The following is a 15,786-nucleotide window of genomic DNA, read 5'->3' as shown; positions in this document are numbered from 1 at the left end:
TCTTTTTTTTCCAATCTCTTTCAGTTACAGTAATTCTAGGTGTTGATTTTTAACAACAGTAGGTCGAGTGTTTACAGATAGAAGGGGATTGTTACAGTTAACTTGTGCTCCCTCTTCTGGATCACTAACAGCAGAGCATACAGTATTTTCTAGTGTTAGATAGCTGTTGAGGTTTGTTATTTAAAAAAAAAAAAAAAGCTGGACCACAGAAGAAACTCTCTACATCATGATTTTAAGACTGATTAAATTTTGGACCAAAGTTACCAACAGCAGCCCTTTAACTGAAGTTGTGATTCAATAAATGAGGAACATTAGAATTGTATTTTGGGGTCTTTATTACTGAGGTCAAGAGTTGCAAGCACCTATTTGTTTCAACAAGTCTTTACAATTCATATGAAGTATGTAGCTATGGAGGGAACCAGACCAATAGTATTCAGTGTTACACTCTTTCCAAAATAAATTCCTCCTGAAAAGCAATCGCTCAAGGACCAAACCAATATGACCATGTCATACATCCACGATAAAGAATAAACCTATGCTGCTTCTTCCCAAACATTACATCAATAGAATCAAACTGACTGATGTTTTTCTCTCTGGCAATAATAAAAATCATTCAGCTGCAAAACAGAGCAGGAATCAGCTACCATGTTTTGTACTGTAAGGATACTTGCCAGTTGTTTCATTTAAAAAAAATCCTTGATCACAAAAGAAGAAATTTGAAAAAGAACAGCAATGGCACAGAGTTGGGAGCAAAATACCACAAAGAAGAGTTTCAAGTTAGTTTCATTTACAGGAAAGCCATGATAAAAGCTTCAATATTGACGGTCCGAGTCTGCCTGCAGACCCAAGTCTGTCTCCCTTTGAAGTTATTGAGAGTAGTGCATACATATTCAGTGGCAGAGTTTGACCAAAGAGCCCAGTCCTATTGAGGTGCCCATTATCCTGAACTCCCACTAACCTTAATGGAAGTTTTGAGGCACTCAGAACCTCCTAGGATGTCGTCTTTACCCAAGCAGGGTTGAGCGCCAAGCATGCAAGTTTTTCTAGTGCTGGGCAACAAATGCATTTTAAACATTTCATAAAGATTTTTGACATGAGTAGGAATTCTAATGTATATTTCAGTTCTATTTAAAGCAACTATATAGCAAACAATATCCCATAATAGCCACATATGTTATATTACACTTTACAAATACAAAATATTTATCTAACCCACTAACAACTCAGTTGTGGAATTCAGAGTCTGACTGCTTGGTAGGAAGCGCAATATATATATAGTAGACTAATAAAATAAATGTTGATAGACCTTATATAAACAACATACAAGGGGAGCAAATACATTTTTAAATTTCATTCAGGACTGAGCTAGCACAACTCACTGATGGCCTTACCACATTTTAGTAACACAGATCATGGCACAATTCCCATTGAAATAATGGAAGCAGGATCCAACCCTAACTACAGAAAATAGCATATTCACTGTTCATGCAATAACCATGGTCACATCATATTTTATTTATATTCAAGAGTCCTGATCATGTCGAACATCCTTTAACTTTTACTTGAAAGAAACAAGTCAAAATGATACATACTAGGATCCCTGATAGTATTTTTGCAGTAAATTCAAGCACATGTGCAGTTTTTACTGAATATGGAAAAAAAATGCTAATCTGTTTCTTTTTCCCAACAATATTTCTTAGGATTTATTTTTAAGGTCAGTTGCTTACAAAGACAAAAGTAATTCAAATATTTTCTACTCCAAAGAGAATCTAATTTTACTTTGTGCTAACCCATAAAAATATATATAATCAATAATCTGAGACACAAAATATCTATTTGTTTACTAAAAGAAACTGTATAAACTGTTAAAATATGCATATAAACTCCATTTTAGAATTTGTAAAGGTAATAGTTTACTTACAAAAATATACCAGCCATTAACTATTTTCAATAGAGTATTTTCTTACAAAGATGCCATTACTTCACAAAATATTGCCTACCTTACAAAATTAGTCTGGTAATTGTGCACTTTTATTTTTTTAATTTATAAACCCTATATTAGAACTGTATTAAACCCTTTGGTATGTATCTTTAGCTTTTTATTTTACTGTGTCTTTTTTTGGTCTGTAAACTTTTTAATTAAGCATAGTATGATCTCCAAACAGAATAAGCAATGCATGTTCAGTTGTATATATAATCAGCGCACAATTTATTTTTCAATTATAGTTTATCACACCCAGTAACCACGAACAAAACTATTTAAAAAGCATTCTCTGACAAACTTTTTGTTCAGCTATACCCATTCTACCAAACTGTTGGTTTAAAGTAACTGAATGTGTTGAATACTCTTAAGAAGTCAACATCTTATTCATGTGCCTTCGACATCTTTCAGGCTTAGGCCTGAAAAATAATTTTCCCATTGCCTTCTGCAAAACCTCTCCAACTTTGATGAACACAGCAAATATTTTACAAAAAAAAAACCAAACCAAAACAAAAAACCACCCCACCTTTAAACAGATTGCCAGCTGAGAAAAGTAAACATAATTTATACTTTTAGCAAAGTATTAACTTCTCTTTATCTTCTACACCTGTAAGTTAGAATTTACAGGTTGAAATAAAAATATTTACATACAAATAACCGAAAGAAAAGATAAGGATCATAAAACAAAAGAAATTAAAACCTATACTGGTTATATATGTTGCTAATAATTTTCAGCTAATGGCAAGGATTCCATCTCATCCACATTTTAACTGTAATAAAATATTACTGCTGTTACCAAATTAATTTGTAGTTCAGGAAATTCAAATCACTTGTCTGATAAAATGTGCATGTCCTTTTATTGCCGATGTAACCTTGATTTTAATGATGTTTCCAGTTCTGCCAGCAGTTTTGTTGAGGTTTTCTTGTTTCCTTTTTGTAGTTTGTCACTAACACGTTGTAAATAAAATCTTTATAGTCTTTAAGTTGTGAAATCTAGGTAGAAAAGTTTCATTTTTGACCTTTCATTTAATTTTAAAAAATTCGGTATAAAAAAATTCCCACTGGAAATTTAGACAGTCCACAAAAAGTTGTGCCTCCTTTTCTTACACATTTTTATGGCAGTAAAGATCTTTCAAAGTTTTTAGCTCTTCAATTAGAGTTTTGTTTTGATTTTCCAGGACCGCAACTCGATTTTCCAGACATTTAACATATTCTTTCTTCTTTCTACGGCATTCTCGAGCAGCTTCCCTGAAATCAAAAGGCAGAAGTGTTAATTACTGTATATCATTAGGTGTTCAGTCACTCATGTTTTGCTTTGAATACTGACTCCATCTGAAGCTACCATTCACACGTGGGGAGACGAAGATCTTTACAGAAAACTAATTTTTCTGTTCACCTCACATGAAAGCATTGACTGATCAAAGAAAATGATCAAAACAAAGCAAAAAAACCTAAACATTTTGTTTTTCTAAAGTTAAGGCCTTTTCATTAAGAGCATCAGAAACTTTACACAGTTGGTTCTATGAGAAACCAAAAATACAGCCCTGGTCAAAAATCATTGGTTTCCAGAAAGTTCTGGGTTTCATGTTTCTCAAGAATTAAATGACATATACTACCCTAAATAATGCACGCAGATGGCAATGGGAGTTTCACTCTACAGCAAATAGACTGAAAGAAAACATATGTCAATATATATGCAGAAAGAAAATTAAAATGAGACATCATCTATATACACACAAGAGTAGTCTGAATTGAATATTTAAAAAGATTAAGGTCAGGATACTCATAAAAAAGAGGTTTTATTTACTTACAGGCATTAGCAAAGCAAATTAAACTACAGGACAGTTCAAGGAATGTGTGAAATATTTGGTTAAACAAAAACTGGTTAGCTTACAGGAAAAAAAGTTCACATTTTTCCCCAATTTTTCTGGGACAAAATCTTTAGTATGTTTGGGTCTAGCTTTCTAACATTGGGTGTAGGATAAATAATACATTGGTGACACAATTACTAAACTTATGTGGGATTCAGAATTTTGGATACACAATTCTAGTTTAAGCTAAATATCGAGGAATACTGTCAACTTGAAACCAAGAAAAACATTAGAGAGACAAGGTGGATGAATCTTCTATTGGACCATCTTCTGTTGGTGAGTGAGACAATCTTTCAAGCTACACAGAGCTCTTTTTCAGGTCTGGGAACTAACTCATAGTTACTTATTTTGTCTCCCTAATATCCTGGGACTGACATGGCTATAACAACACTGCATTGTTAATTACACAAAATTAAGTGAAAAGAGAGGAAGCTTCTAGTCTTTCATAGTATAGTAGTCTTAAATGTTACTCAGCTATAGCTGGTAAAAATAATTTTCAGACAGAATTGTGATTTTAAAGGTGACTGTATACCTTTAAAAAAAGAACAGGAGTACTTGTGGCACCTTAGAGACTAACAAATTTATCTGAGCACAAGCTTTCGTGGGCCACAACCCACTTCTTTGGATGCATGTGGGTTTTAGACCACGAAAGCTTATGCTTAAATAAATTTGTTAGTCTCTAAGGTGCCACAAGTACTCCTGTTCTTTTTGCGGATATAAACTAACACTGCTGCTACTCTGAAACCTGTATACCTGTAAGTATTTGACATCTGAAGTTATATTTTAGCATGCTGTTTAAGAATCTGATTGCAGCTATGAAGCTGGTTATGTAGCAATACATGGAAACTTACATACCTGTTCTTCATGAGCCTTATTTCTCGTTTCAACTGTGGATCATCTGTCTTGGTTGACTGAGACGTAAGGGTGACAGGAGATGTCATCACTACAGTCTGTGGGAGGGAAGTGGTTGTTGTTGTGGTGCGGATCTGATATGTCTGCATATCTCCCGATGCAGCTGTTAAGACAGCAGAATAAGTTAAATTAAAAGGAAAAAATCTTAGAAAGCGACACTTTTATGGGAGACAATATTCCTAACGTTTTTTGTAATGCATACTCACTCTGCACTACCACCTGGTTGCTGGGCACAAGTATCTGCTGCCCATCAGATGTTTGTGCATACTGCAGTATTGTTGTCCCAGACTGAGTGCCACCAGCATTTGTCATTGTTAATGTCTGCAGACCCTGCACACCATCTGTACCTGAACTGGCCAGCTGCAGTGATCCGTTTGGGGCAATAGTAACTTCAATAAAAGAGAGAGAAAAAATATGGTAGATATACAGAAAATCTTTTCCTTTTGTGTACTAAGTACATCCACTTCCAATAGGCAATCACCTATCTGAAGTTGGTACTTTAAAAATTAGCCCCACAATTTTGTTGCATCTTTAAAGACTGATTTGACAGTCATGGGGCAGTCAGAGACACTGTTGGGTTAAAACTATATATTTACAAGAAGATGTCCTTACATATGATACTAACATCCGGTTGGCTATTAAACTGAATAAATTTAAACAACCTAATTTATTTTCCAGGATTCGTGCGGTTTGTTTACTGTTTTGTATTTCACATAGCTTGAAGATTGAAAAGAGACTCATCCGCTTCTGGTCACTTTCAGGCTCATACAAAAATACAAAGCTGCAGTGTTTGAGTTGCAAACATACAGGGAATACTTAATGTTTCAAAAATTGCTTTCCACTTCCTCCCCCCATAACGCCATAGAAATGTCTACTAGCCTCAGGTTTTATAAAACCTAGCTTATGCACACTTTAAATTTTGGACCAAATTTGACACTTTTGGTTTCACTGCAATATAGAACATATAGACTAAACTAGCCATGCCAGTTATAAGCTGCACTGGCACTATAAGCCAAACGGCTGAGATTTGCGTATATATTTATACATTTACATAGACTTGGCTTGCACCCAAGAAAAAATCACTATGTGGTAGAAATAGTGCTCCCTTCACTCCTCCCCACCCGCTGCTACTGTCCGAACAGCTCACTGTTGACTGACTAGATTGTGACATTGTCAAGTGGTGAGATTGTGACATCAGTGGTGAGTGACACAGCGGTTAGGGGAGAGGTTGGTGGTAGAAGCAACATGTGTTGTAACTATTATACGTGGACATTTTTGTAATTAAAAATAAATGCAGAAAATTTCCATATTTGCCTGTATTTTCATTTATCCCCTAAAAAAATACAGGTGCCTGATTAAAAACAAAAAAACATCAACCAGCAACTCCTGTTATTTTTAATGGGAGGAGAAAGTGTCTTTTTCTTAATGGGAGCTGATCACATTTGAAAATCAGGCCACTTTATTTAAATGTTTACACGGGAGCTGAACTCTTCTGCACTTTTGAAAATCTCGCATACAAGCTTTTACAATTTTTCTTTGCTTCTCCTATTTTTAACACTGATATCAAAACAAGATGAAATATTAAATCCCCTGTAGTTTACTAGCTCACCCAAATTGTTTACGTTCTAAACTACTTGAGATTTTCCAATAGATGTTTTCCAAGAATTAAGTGTATTAATTTTCTCCAGGATAAACAGGTTTATAGTTCTACAATGTCATTTAAGGAGAAATTCAAGCTTTATTTGATTAAAGAAATTATCTCAGACTATAAAGAAATGTCTTTATTTATGATTTATATGACATTTTATTGTTTTAATCACTTAATAGATAAGTTGCCCCTAGACTACTGTTACCCTGGAGCAAACTATATTTTTTAAGTGAAGCACATACTTTGAAAATGAACCCAAGTTCCAAACTAGCCATGCCAGTCATAGACTGCACTGGCACTATTGCATGCAATATATATATAAAAAAAAGAAATATATTTTGGATTTTTTTTAACTACAGAATTTTAGTTCATTTTTAAGTTGCAAAAGTTTTGAATCAGACTCAATTTAAAATAGCATGCTTACTTTTAGTAATCCTGGATTTAGTTGGCAAGTAAATATGTTCAAAGTTTGGGGTAATGTGACAGATCATTTTGTCTCTGCCAACAGTTTACACTTCATACAGAGTAGGTGCATGGACACGGGGAATTGTTACGTTAAAAGGCCAAACAACGAAAGAATACAGACACATTCTAACATCTCTAGCCGGGAGTAGCTGCCATGCAAAGCATGTTCAATCATTTTGACTTGTTAGGCTGGCTAAAGGGCAGACAAGATCAACATGGCCTTTGAAATGTTAGATTTAGAGCAAGGAAGTTAGAGGATCTTTCCAGAACTAGAAGGGGGAATGACAGCAGGAACAGACGACACCAATCGTACGGAGAACTAATTTATTTCCCTGAGCTGATCAAATAATACTTTGATGAAATGCTGATGTAACTACCCACCCTGATACTATAATCTCTCACATTTGAGATTAAAGTAATCACAGGGTAAAAATGACCAAGGCCTTTCAAGAAGGGGAGATCCTGGGACACAGAGAGGGGGTGTGTGTCCCCTGGATGCAATCTGACCAAGAAGATCAGTGAGGAAGAATGTCTTTCTAGAAGTAGGAAGTGTTTTCTGTCACTACAGCTAATAGCTAAAGTTAAGGTAAGCCTAGCTAATACTTTTGCAGTTTCAAGACAGCTATGTTATGTATACTGTTTCGTTTGTTTAAATATTATTTTCTTTTGCTATTCTTAATCTTGTTTTAATTAGATCAGTTGTAGTCTTGGGCTGTTGTTTTGGGGAATTTCATGCATATCATGGCAGAGAGTACCTTCAAGAAGAAGGAAGGGGTGTCTGGAGCAGCAACCCACTTTGACTTCTCAGTCAGAAAAGCACAGACTAAAGGATTCTTTTCCAATAAGGTGTGTCATTTGCAAGGATGAGGGTATAAGGAAAACACCTAAGCACCATGGGGGAGAACCAAGCTGAAAGGGATGCAAGTTCCAGATTTGATAGGAAAAGCACTACAGCAAACAATTACTAAAAAAGTATAATAAGTTATATTAGAAAGGAAGAAATTAATCGAAGAGGAAAGTTGGTCTTGTAATTAAGGCACTGAACTGAGAGTCAAGAAATCTGGGTGAAATTCCTGGCTCTTTCATCAGCTTCCTGTGTGACATAGGGAAAGTCACTTCAGCTCTCTCTGCCTCACTTCACCATCCGTAAAATGGGGATAATAATGCTACCTTACTCCCACTTTTTGATTCTACTTATATGGTAAGCTTTTTTGGGACAAGGATGGTCTGTCTCCTACTATGTGGATGTACAACATCTAGCACAATGGAGCCTTGATCTCACCATGGGCATCTAGCCACTCCTTTAATTCCAACAAATAATGATAATTGGAATAGCTATCATTTGTATTGCCAATCCTTCCACAAACTCATCTTAGTGTCAATATAATACAATATAAACTTTCCCCCATATAGTTTCGTGTAACAGAAGTATGTCTAGTTGGATGTATATTTAATATAACATACTGTACTGTCCAGTGCTGGTCTGGTAGATAGGTGTGGGAACAGACATAGAGGTGACAGTAGAGACACCAGGACTTTCATCATCTCCTTTTCTATCTCGTGCATCTTCGGACGAAAGATCTTTCAAGATTTTTCTATGGAAAAAATTTTTCTTCATTAGCACTTGTGAAAGCAAAAGATGGCAAACTGGTTGGCAATTACTCCTCTGAGTACAAATTTTAACAATATTGCAGGCAAATTTTGCTGGGAAATATTTCTCCACCGGTGACAATTTTTAAATTAATCAAACTACAAATATAACAGAGATAGAGCACCTAAAACCAACATAGTTATAGAAACATGCTGCTAACATACATAGCTGATAATCTTTAATAGCATTACACACATTGTTACATACAAAAGACAAATCCTAGCTTGTGGTTGGCTGAAAAAAAGTCATGTGACAAGTCAGTAAATTTGTACTGTTACCACCTCAGAGGTAATTTGCTTATATATTTACATAACATGACCTCCTAAGAGGTAAACAATACTGACGCCAGGAGCAATGTTAACCAATTGGACTGCATATGCAAATAGGGGTCACATTGGATTCCATTTATAATATCTTATAAAGGATTAATAAATTAAGATTTTTTTAATGGCTAATCAATTGTTATAGATTGCTATAGAGTCTGACAGATCAACAGGTTACTTATAACGATCTAGAACACACAACACTCAGATATGTGTATATATATATACACACACACACACACACACACACACACACACACACACACACACACACACCCCTTTACTGGCTGCAGCTGTGTACAGTCAAAACTAATATTGTTTACCATGGAAGAGCCAATCAGAAAGCATGTACTCATCTCTGCTTCCTGACTGAATCATCAAACATTAATAGCTACTTTTCTGTTTGTCTAACTTTTTAAAAAATTAATGCCCTCAATTAAGAGATTTCTAGGCATTTTGGTGACTATATTTAACCAAACACATATTGACTTAATATTTAAATAAATATCAAAATTTGTTGTGGTTCAGGGTAATTATTGGCTTCGCTTCAGACAATATAATTCTGGGATCAAGAAATCCTGATGCTTACGTTAAGAGAAGCCAATATCTACTAAACATATGTTCTCAATAATTCTTAGCAGATATAGTCAACAAAATATCAATACATTATCAATAGTACTACCATGCTTTTATAATAAAGACTGTAAATAAGCAGGCAAAGTTTGAAATAAAAATTGCATATAGGAATTCTTCTCTCTAAACTTCTTCAAGTAATCGTATTTCTGTAGTCAAGAGTTTCTTATTTCTTGTTCCTCATTCAAAAATCTGAACCACTTTACTTACAGTCAAAGAGTAATTCAGTATTAAACCACTTGCATATGCAAGTGCAATGTAAGATCTTCAATCACTGTCTTCTAAAAACCTTAAATATTTTAGAAATAAGCCCTCTGTAGTGACAATTTTCATAACTTACAATACATTGTAATCACCTGTAGTAAAACACTGTGCTGGAAACCCAAACCCATACATAGATGTTTTAAAGTAGTTCAAGCAATTTTTTTCTTTCCAATCAGCCTTGACAAAATAAAACGCACTTGTGCATATGTCAGATTTTCTGTATTGTTTCTAGCAGTACAGCTGCATCACTTCAGTAACGGGTGCATCAGAGTTTCCATCTTAAATATTTTCCAGGGGTTTATAACTTGCCTGTTAGTGTTCTCCCTAGTTTAAAACCTCATGCTCTGATTCACGCAATAACTGTGGATTTATCTCTCTCTCTCTCTAACGCTAATCAAAATCAATTTGTCAATTTTTGTTATTGTTAGAATAAAGTGGAAATAAGTGGGATGCTTTAGGAATTTTTTTTTTATTCATTAGTTAAGTTTTTTTGCTCTGTGATACAAAATAATACTTTTCACTTATATAGTGCATTTCATCCAAGGATCTCAAAACTCTTTAATAAAAATACTTAACTCTTGTACAGCTCTTCAAACGCCTAGTGCACTATATAGCTCACAATACCCTACGAGAATAAAAGCTCCCCATTTAACAGAAGAAGAAATGGAGGCACAGAGAGTTTATACATCTTGTCCAAGGTCACATAACGAGTTAGCGGCCGTCCAACAGGAAAGCAGAATTCTTGACTTCCAATCCCATGCTCTCACTGCTATGTATCGTTTCCACCTAAATTATGTGCACAACTAGTATTTTCCCATAAAGTGTTCTTTGAGTGAGAATTGTTGACCATTCTTTTTTCACTCTGACTTTTTTGTGTGCGGAACTGAAAAAAAAATAGTTTAATGTAAACAGTTTATTTTGGTATTTAATTTAAGAGGAAAATAGAAGAGAGAATGGGGGTAAAAAAATAAAAATGATAAGCACCGGTGGAGGTAGGAATAACTGCCACTCCTTGGGACCTTGGGGTAACTTCGCAAGCTTTAATTTGTAATTCTTTTCAGAATATCCAAGTAAAAACTATAAAAGTTTAATACGCATTATGCTTTTATTTCTTGGTTTATCACTTTGAAAAGTACAGAACACTCCCATTTAGCCAGATGGCATAGGTAACATCAGAACCTTGGAAATAACCAAGCATTCAGATAAAAGGAAGTGCTATTAACTAAAATAGGGCTATACTGTGGAATTGGATAACTAGACTTTTTGGATAACTGGAATTCACATAACTGGAATTTATCCTGTATGTCATTTGAAAACATAACAGTGTTTTACTCAGTTCCTCTTTTCAATAAAATAGCAATAACTAGTATGGTTAAAGTGATCAAACAACTTTTCACTACACAATATCATCCTGGAGTCTGATCCTGCAGTCCTTATTTAAGCAAAACTCCCCTTATAGTCAATGAGAGCTTTGGTTGAACACTGGCTTCAAAAAATCAGGTTTTTAGCTGATTCCACACAACAGAATTAAACTCACTAAACATCTGTGCTTCAACAGCAAACACATAGAGATGTTATATAATAATCATTCTCTTACACCAGCAGTGAATTTAGCCCAGTCTGTTAAAAAACATTGGTTTTGCTATCAGCTTTCATTTAAAATTCTTCATTATGGAAAAATAAAATCTAAATAGTTGCTTCAGTTTATTGTGTATCACCAAAAGCAGAAATAACTTTTTTATAAGCAGATACAATACATATTTTAGGGGAATAAAAAAATAATTCAGAAGACTGATGAAATATATGGAGATAACTAATGGAAGCTGTGATTTTTGTTAGTGTTTTTAAAAGCTTCTAATAAAAAATACAGTATAAATGTTTGTAAGGTTGAGACACCCTGTACCCCATGTTCACCACTTTTATATGGTTATGATATATTTTGAACAAAGTATGCCTTGTGAGGTATCATTTGAAAACTCATAATCTGCTGAATATTATTATCCTGTTGAAATGTGTGTAACATCACTGCATGTACAATTTTGAGATTTTGCTAAATGATTGTTACTGAAATATGTTGTAGTTCTAGGTAATACCCACAAACCAATTTATCTGAGACGAAGACACACTAGCATGGTAGCAACGTGCCTAAGGGCATTACCGGCTTAATTGGGCATCCACCAGCAGGGGAGAAGTTATAAACAAGACATTTACATTTCATCCCAGAGATGGTTCGAATCTCACATATGCAGGGGACTGTCTGCCTACACCCCGGCAGGGAGGTAATCCTCAAAGAGAAGAGGAGGGTATAAAAATAAGAGACAATGACCGCCACATCACCCCTCTCTTCATTTAGGTATTAGCTTACAGTTTTATCTTTTTATTTCTTTTGTAACCAATTCTGACTTTTATGACTTATCACTTGAAATCTCTTAGCATGTATCTTTCTCTATTTAATAAACTTGTTTTATTGTTTTATCTAAACAAGTGTGTTTGAATTGAAGTGTTTGGGAATCTCTACTTAGGATAACAAGGCTGGTGCATAATCATTACCCAGTGTTGGAATGACAGACATACTATGAGTTTACACTGTCCAGGAGAATACTGAGCAGCGTAAGACACACATCTCTGAGGAACAAGGCTGGGACTGGGGATATGCAGGTGTCTCCTTGTAAGTAATTTATGAGTGGCTAGTAATAGCACTCAATACTGTGTAGTTGGGATCAAGTTACACGCAGGAGGCTGCATGTGGGCAGAACCTGAAGTAGTTGTGCACCAGCAAAGCAGTGTAAGAGGCATCCCAGGTTAGAGAGTTAAGAGGGCACAGCTGTTTGGAAGTCCAGATTGTACCCTGGGGAATGTCACAAATATACTCACCGGTAAGACGGTCGCCGTGCTAAGATACCTCGGGTCTTCTGCGAAGAGCCTATGCTATCTGATGAATCCTGAGAATCCTCACTCTCTGACAAAGAAGATACCTAGAAAGCATATCCCATGTCACTGTGCTGTACACTACAAAAGTACCCAAGATAGTTCACATTTCTCAATTTAAATTTATACAAGACACAAGTGCATGGAGACTAAATACATGTAACAGACTACCAAAAAATTGCAAGAAACAGTATGTTCCAGATTTAGTGCTATCAAACATCTTTACTACAAGATGAGCAATTCTTAGACACTGCCACAGTTAATGAGCACAAACTAGGAAGTTATTTAACAGAAGCCAGAATACAATTACTTTAAAAACCTAAAGATGGGCATGAACCAAACTCCCTGATCCGAACTCCCCCAAACTCAGGGATGTTCAAAATCAACACCTGAAATGTGTGGCTTGGTTCTGTGTCTACTGAAGACTGTGCAAGAGACAGGCAGAAAAAGAAAAATCAAGTAATTCTCTGGAGTCTCCATGATAGCAGGCATTCCTTTATTTATGGGAAAAAATTTGTGACGTCTACTGAACAAACAGACATCAGAATAGTCTATGTATAAACTCCTTTGCCATGTTTTTTTCCTGAGATATAATTTCACTGCTATAAGTCTCAAGAAAGCAACAATAAAATGTCAAATATGCATCTTTATATATTCTCTGTCTCTCTACGTGCACGGAGCAGGTGAGCTGGGTGAACTAGACTATGCAACAACTCAAAGTGACAAGCACATCAGTGCAAGCCTTTTTAATGCTAAGCATTAATCTTCGATATCCGATTAGTTGCCTGCTTTATACATAAGTTGCAAAATAGATACAATATATTTAAAAAAAAGTTAAGGGAGGATAGGTCTGTCAATGACTAGTAGCCAAGATGGTCAGGGATGCGATCCCATGGTAGGGTCAACCTTAACCCTTTGACTGCCAGAAGCCAGGTGTGGAAGACAGGGATGGATCACTGCAAAACTGCCCTATTCTGTACACTCTCCCTAAAGCTCTAATATTGGCTGCTGTCAGAGACAGGATACTGGGCTAGATGGACCATTGGCCTGATCCATAGGGCTACCCTTATGTTCTTGTGTTCTTATGTAATCCTTACTCCAGCACAAGAAAGCAAATGTTAACTCACTACTACAAACAAGTTTATAGTCATCCACACAAGGATGCACCTTTATTAGTTCCTTACATGAATATATCCCAGGAAAAGGATTATAACATTCAAATCTGAAAACCTTCAATTACTTCACGCAAACTGTTCTATGCTGTAGAACCAATCAACCCAGGAAGCTACTAACAGCACTGTCAACCACGGAAAAATGATTAAGGTTTTCATCAAAATACTATAACCTTAGGTCTGACTCCTGGAACTCAAGTTCAGAAGCAACATGAGGAGTGTCCCACTCATAGAACAGGGGGAAATTAGGGATATTACAAGAACAGTATAGGCAACTAATGGCATAAGACCATAAGAACGGCGATACAGGGTCAGACCAAAGATCCATCTAGCCTAGTATCCTGTCTTCCGACAGTGGCCAATGCCAGGTTCCCCAGAGGGAATGAACAGAACAGGTAATCATCAAGTGATCTATTCCCTGTTGCCCATTCCCAGTTTCCGGCAAACAGAGGCTAGGGACACCATCCCTGACCAATAGCCATTGATGGACCTATCCTCCATGAACTTATCTAGTTCATTTTTGAACCCTGTTACAGTCTTGGCCTTCACAACATCCTCTGGCAAGGAGTTCCACAGGTTGACTGTACATTGTGTGAAAAAATACTTCCTTTTGTTTGTTTTAAATCTGCTGCCTATTGATTTCATTTGGTGACCTCTAGTTCTTGTGTTATGAGAAGGAGTAAATAACACTTCCTTATTTACTTTCTCCATACCAGTCATGATTTTATAGACCTCTATCATATATTCCCCCCTTAATCTTCTCTTTTCCAAGCTGAAAAGTCAGTGTCTTATTAACCTCTCCTCATATGGCAGCCGTTCCATACCCATTATCATTTTTGTTGCCCTTTTCTGAACCTTTTCCAATTCCAATATTTCTGTTTTGAGATGGGGTGACCACAGCTGCACGCAGTATTCAAGATGTGGGCGTTCCCTTGGATTTATATAGAGGCAATATGATATTTTCTGTCTTATTATCTATCCCTTTCTTAATGATTCCCAACTTTCTGTTCACTTGTTTGACTGCCGCTGCACACTGAGTAGATGTTTTCAGAGAAGTAACCACAATGACTCCAATATCTCTTTCTTGAGTGGTAAGAGCTAATTTAGACCCCATCATTTTATATGTATAGTTGGGATTATGTTTTCCAATGTGCACTACTTTGCATTTATCAACATTGAATTTCATCTGCCATTTTGTTGCCCAGTCACCCAGTTTTGTGAGATTCCTTTGTAGCTCTTCCCAGTCTGCTTGAGACTTAACTATCTTGAGTAGTTGTTTATCATCTGCAAATTTTACCACCTCACTGTTTACCCCTTTTTCCAGATCATTTATGAATATGTTGACTAGCACTGGGCCCAGTACAGACCCCTGGGGGACACCACTATTTACCTCTCTCCATTTTGAAAACTGACCATTTATTCCTACCCTTTGTTTTCTATCTTTTAACCAGTTACCAATCCATAAGAGGATCTTCCCTCTTATCTCATGACAGCTTACTTTGCTTGAGCCTTTGGTGAGGGACCTTGTCAAAGGCTTCCTGAAAATCTAAGTACACTACATCTACGGGATCCCCCTTGTCCACATGCTTGTTGACCCCCTCAAAGAATTCTAGTAGACTGGTGAGGCATGATTTCCCTTTACAAAAACCATGTTGACTTTTCCACAACAAATTATGTTCATCTATGTATCTGATAATTTTGTTCTTTACCATAGTTTCACCTAATTTACCTGGTACTGAAGTTAGGCTTACTGGCCTGTAATTGCCAGGATCCCCTCTGGAGCCTTTTTAAAAATCGGCATTACATTAGGTATCCTCCAGTCAACTGGTACAGAGGATGATTTAAGCATTAGGTTACATCCCACAGTTAGTAGTTCTGCAATTTCATATTTGAGTTCCTTCAGAACTCTTGGGTGAATACTACCTGGTCCTGGTGACT

General features: G+C 36.0%; 1 protein-coding gene across 4 annotated transcripts in view; it reads right to left on the bottom strand.

Annotated features, from left to right (window-relative positions):
• Window positions 1-317: 317 nt before the first annotated feature.
• Window positions 318-15,786, bottom strand: part of ATF1 (activating transcription factor 1) — a 30,487-nt gene continuing 15,018 nt past the window's right edge. For 3 of the 4 annotated variants that reach the window (XM_005308380.5, XM_024110409.3, XM_042857400.2), the window contains exons 4-8: window positions 12,623-12,723; window positions 8,342-8,472; window positions 4,971-5,153; window positions 4,708-4,867; window positions 318-3,229 (exon numbers count right to left, since the gene is read on the bottom strand). In XM_005308380.5, coding sequence (XP_005308437.1) covers window positions 3,085-3,229; window positions 4,708-4,867; window positions 4,971-5,153; window positions 8,342-8,472; window positions 12,623-12,723 — 720 coding nt within the window. In that variant the 3' untranslated portion in view covers window positions 318-3,084. Of the gene's footprint in view, window positions 3,230-4,707; window positions 4,868-4,970; window positions 5,154-8,341; window positions 8,473-10,324; window positions 10,448-12,622; window positions 12,724-15,786 lie in introns of those variants that run through there. The other variant, XM_042857402.2, reaches the window with a different exon arrangement.

This window comes from Chrysemys picta, chromosome 22 (genome assembly GCF_011386835.1).
Source record: "Chrysemys picta bellii isolate R12L10 chromosome 22, ASM1138683v2, whole genome shotgun sequence".
NCBI lineage: Eukaryota > Metazoa > Chordata > Testudines > Emydidae > Chrysemys > Chrysemys picta.
The sequence above is the reverse complement of the archived record's forward strand: the minus strand, read 5'-3'. Positions and strand labels throughout refer to the sequence as shown.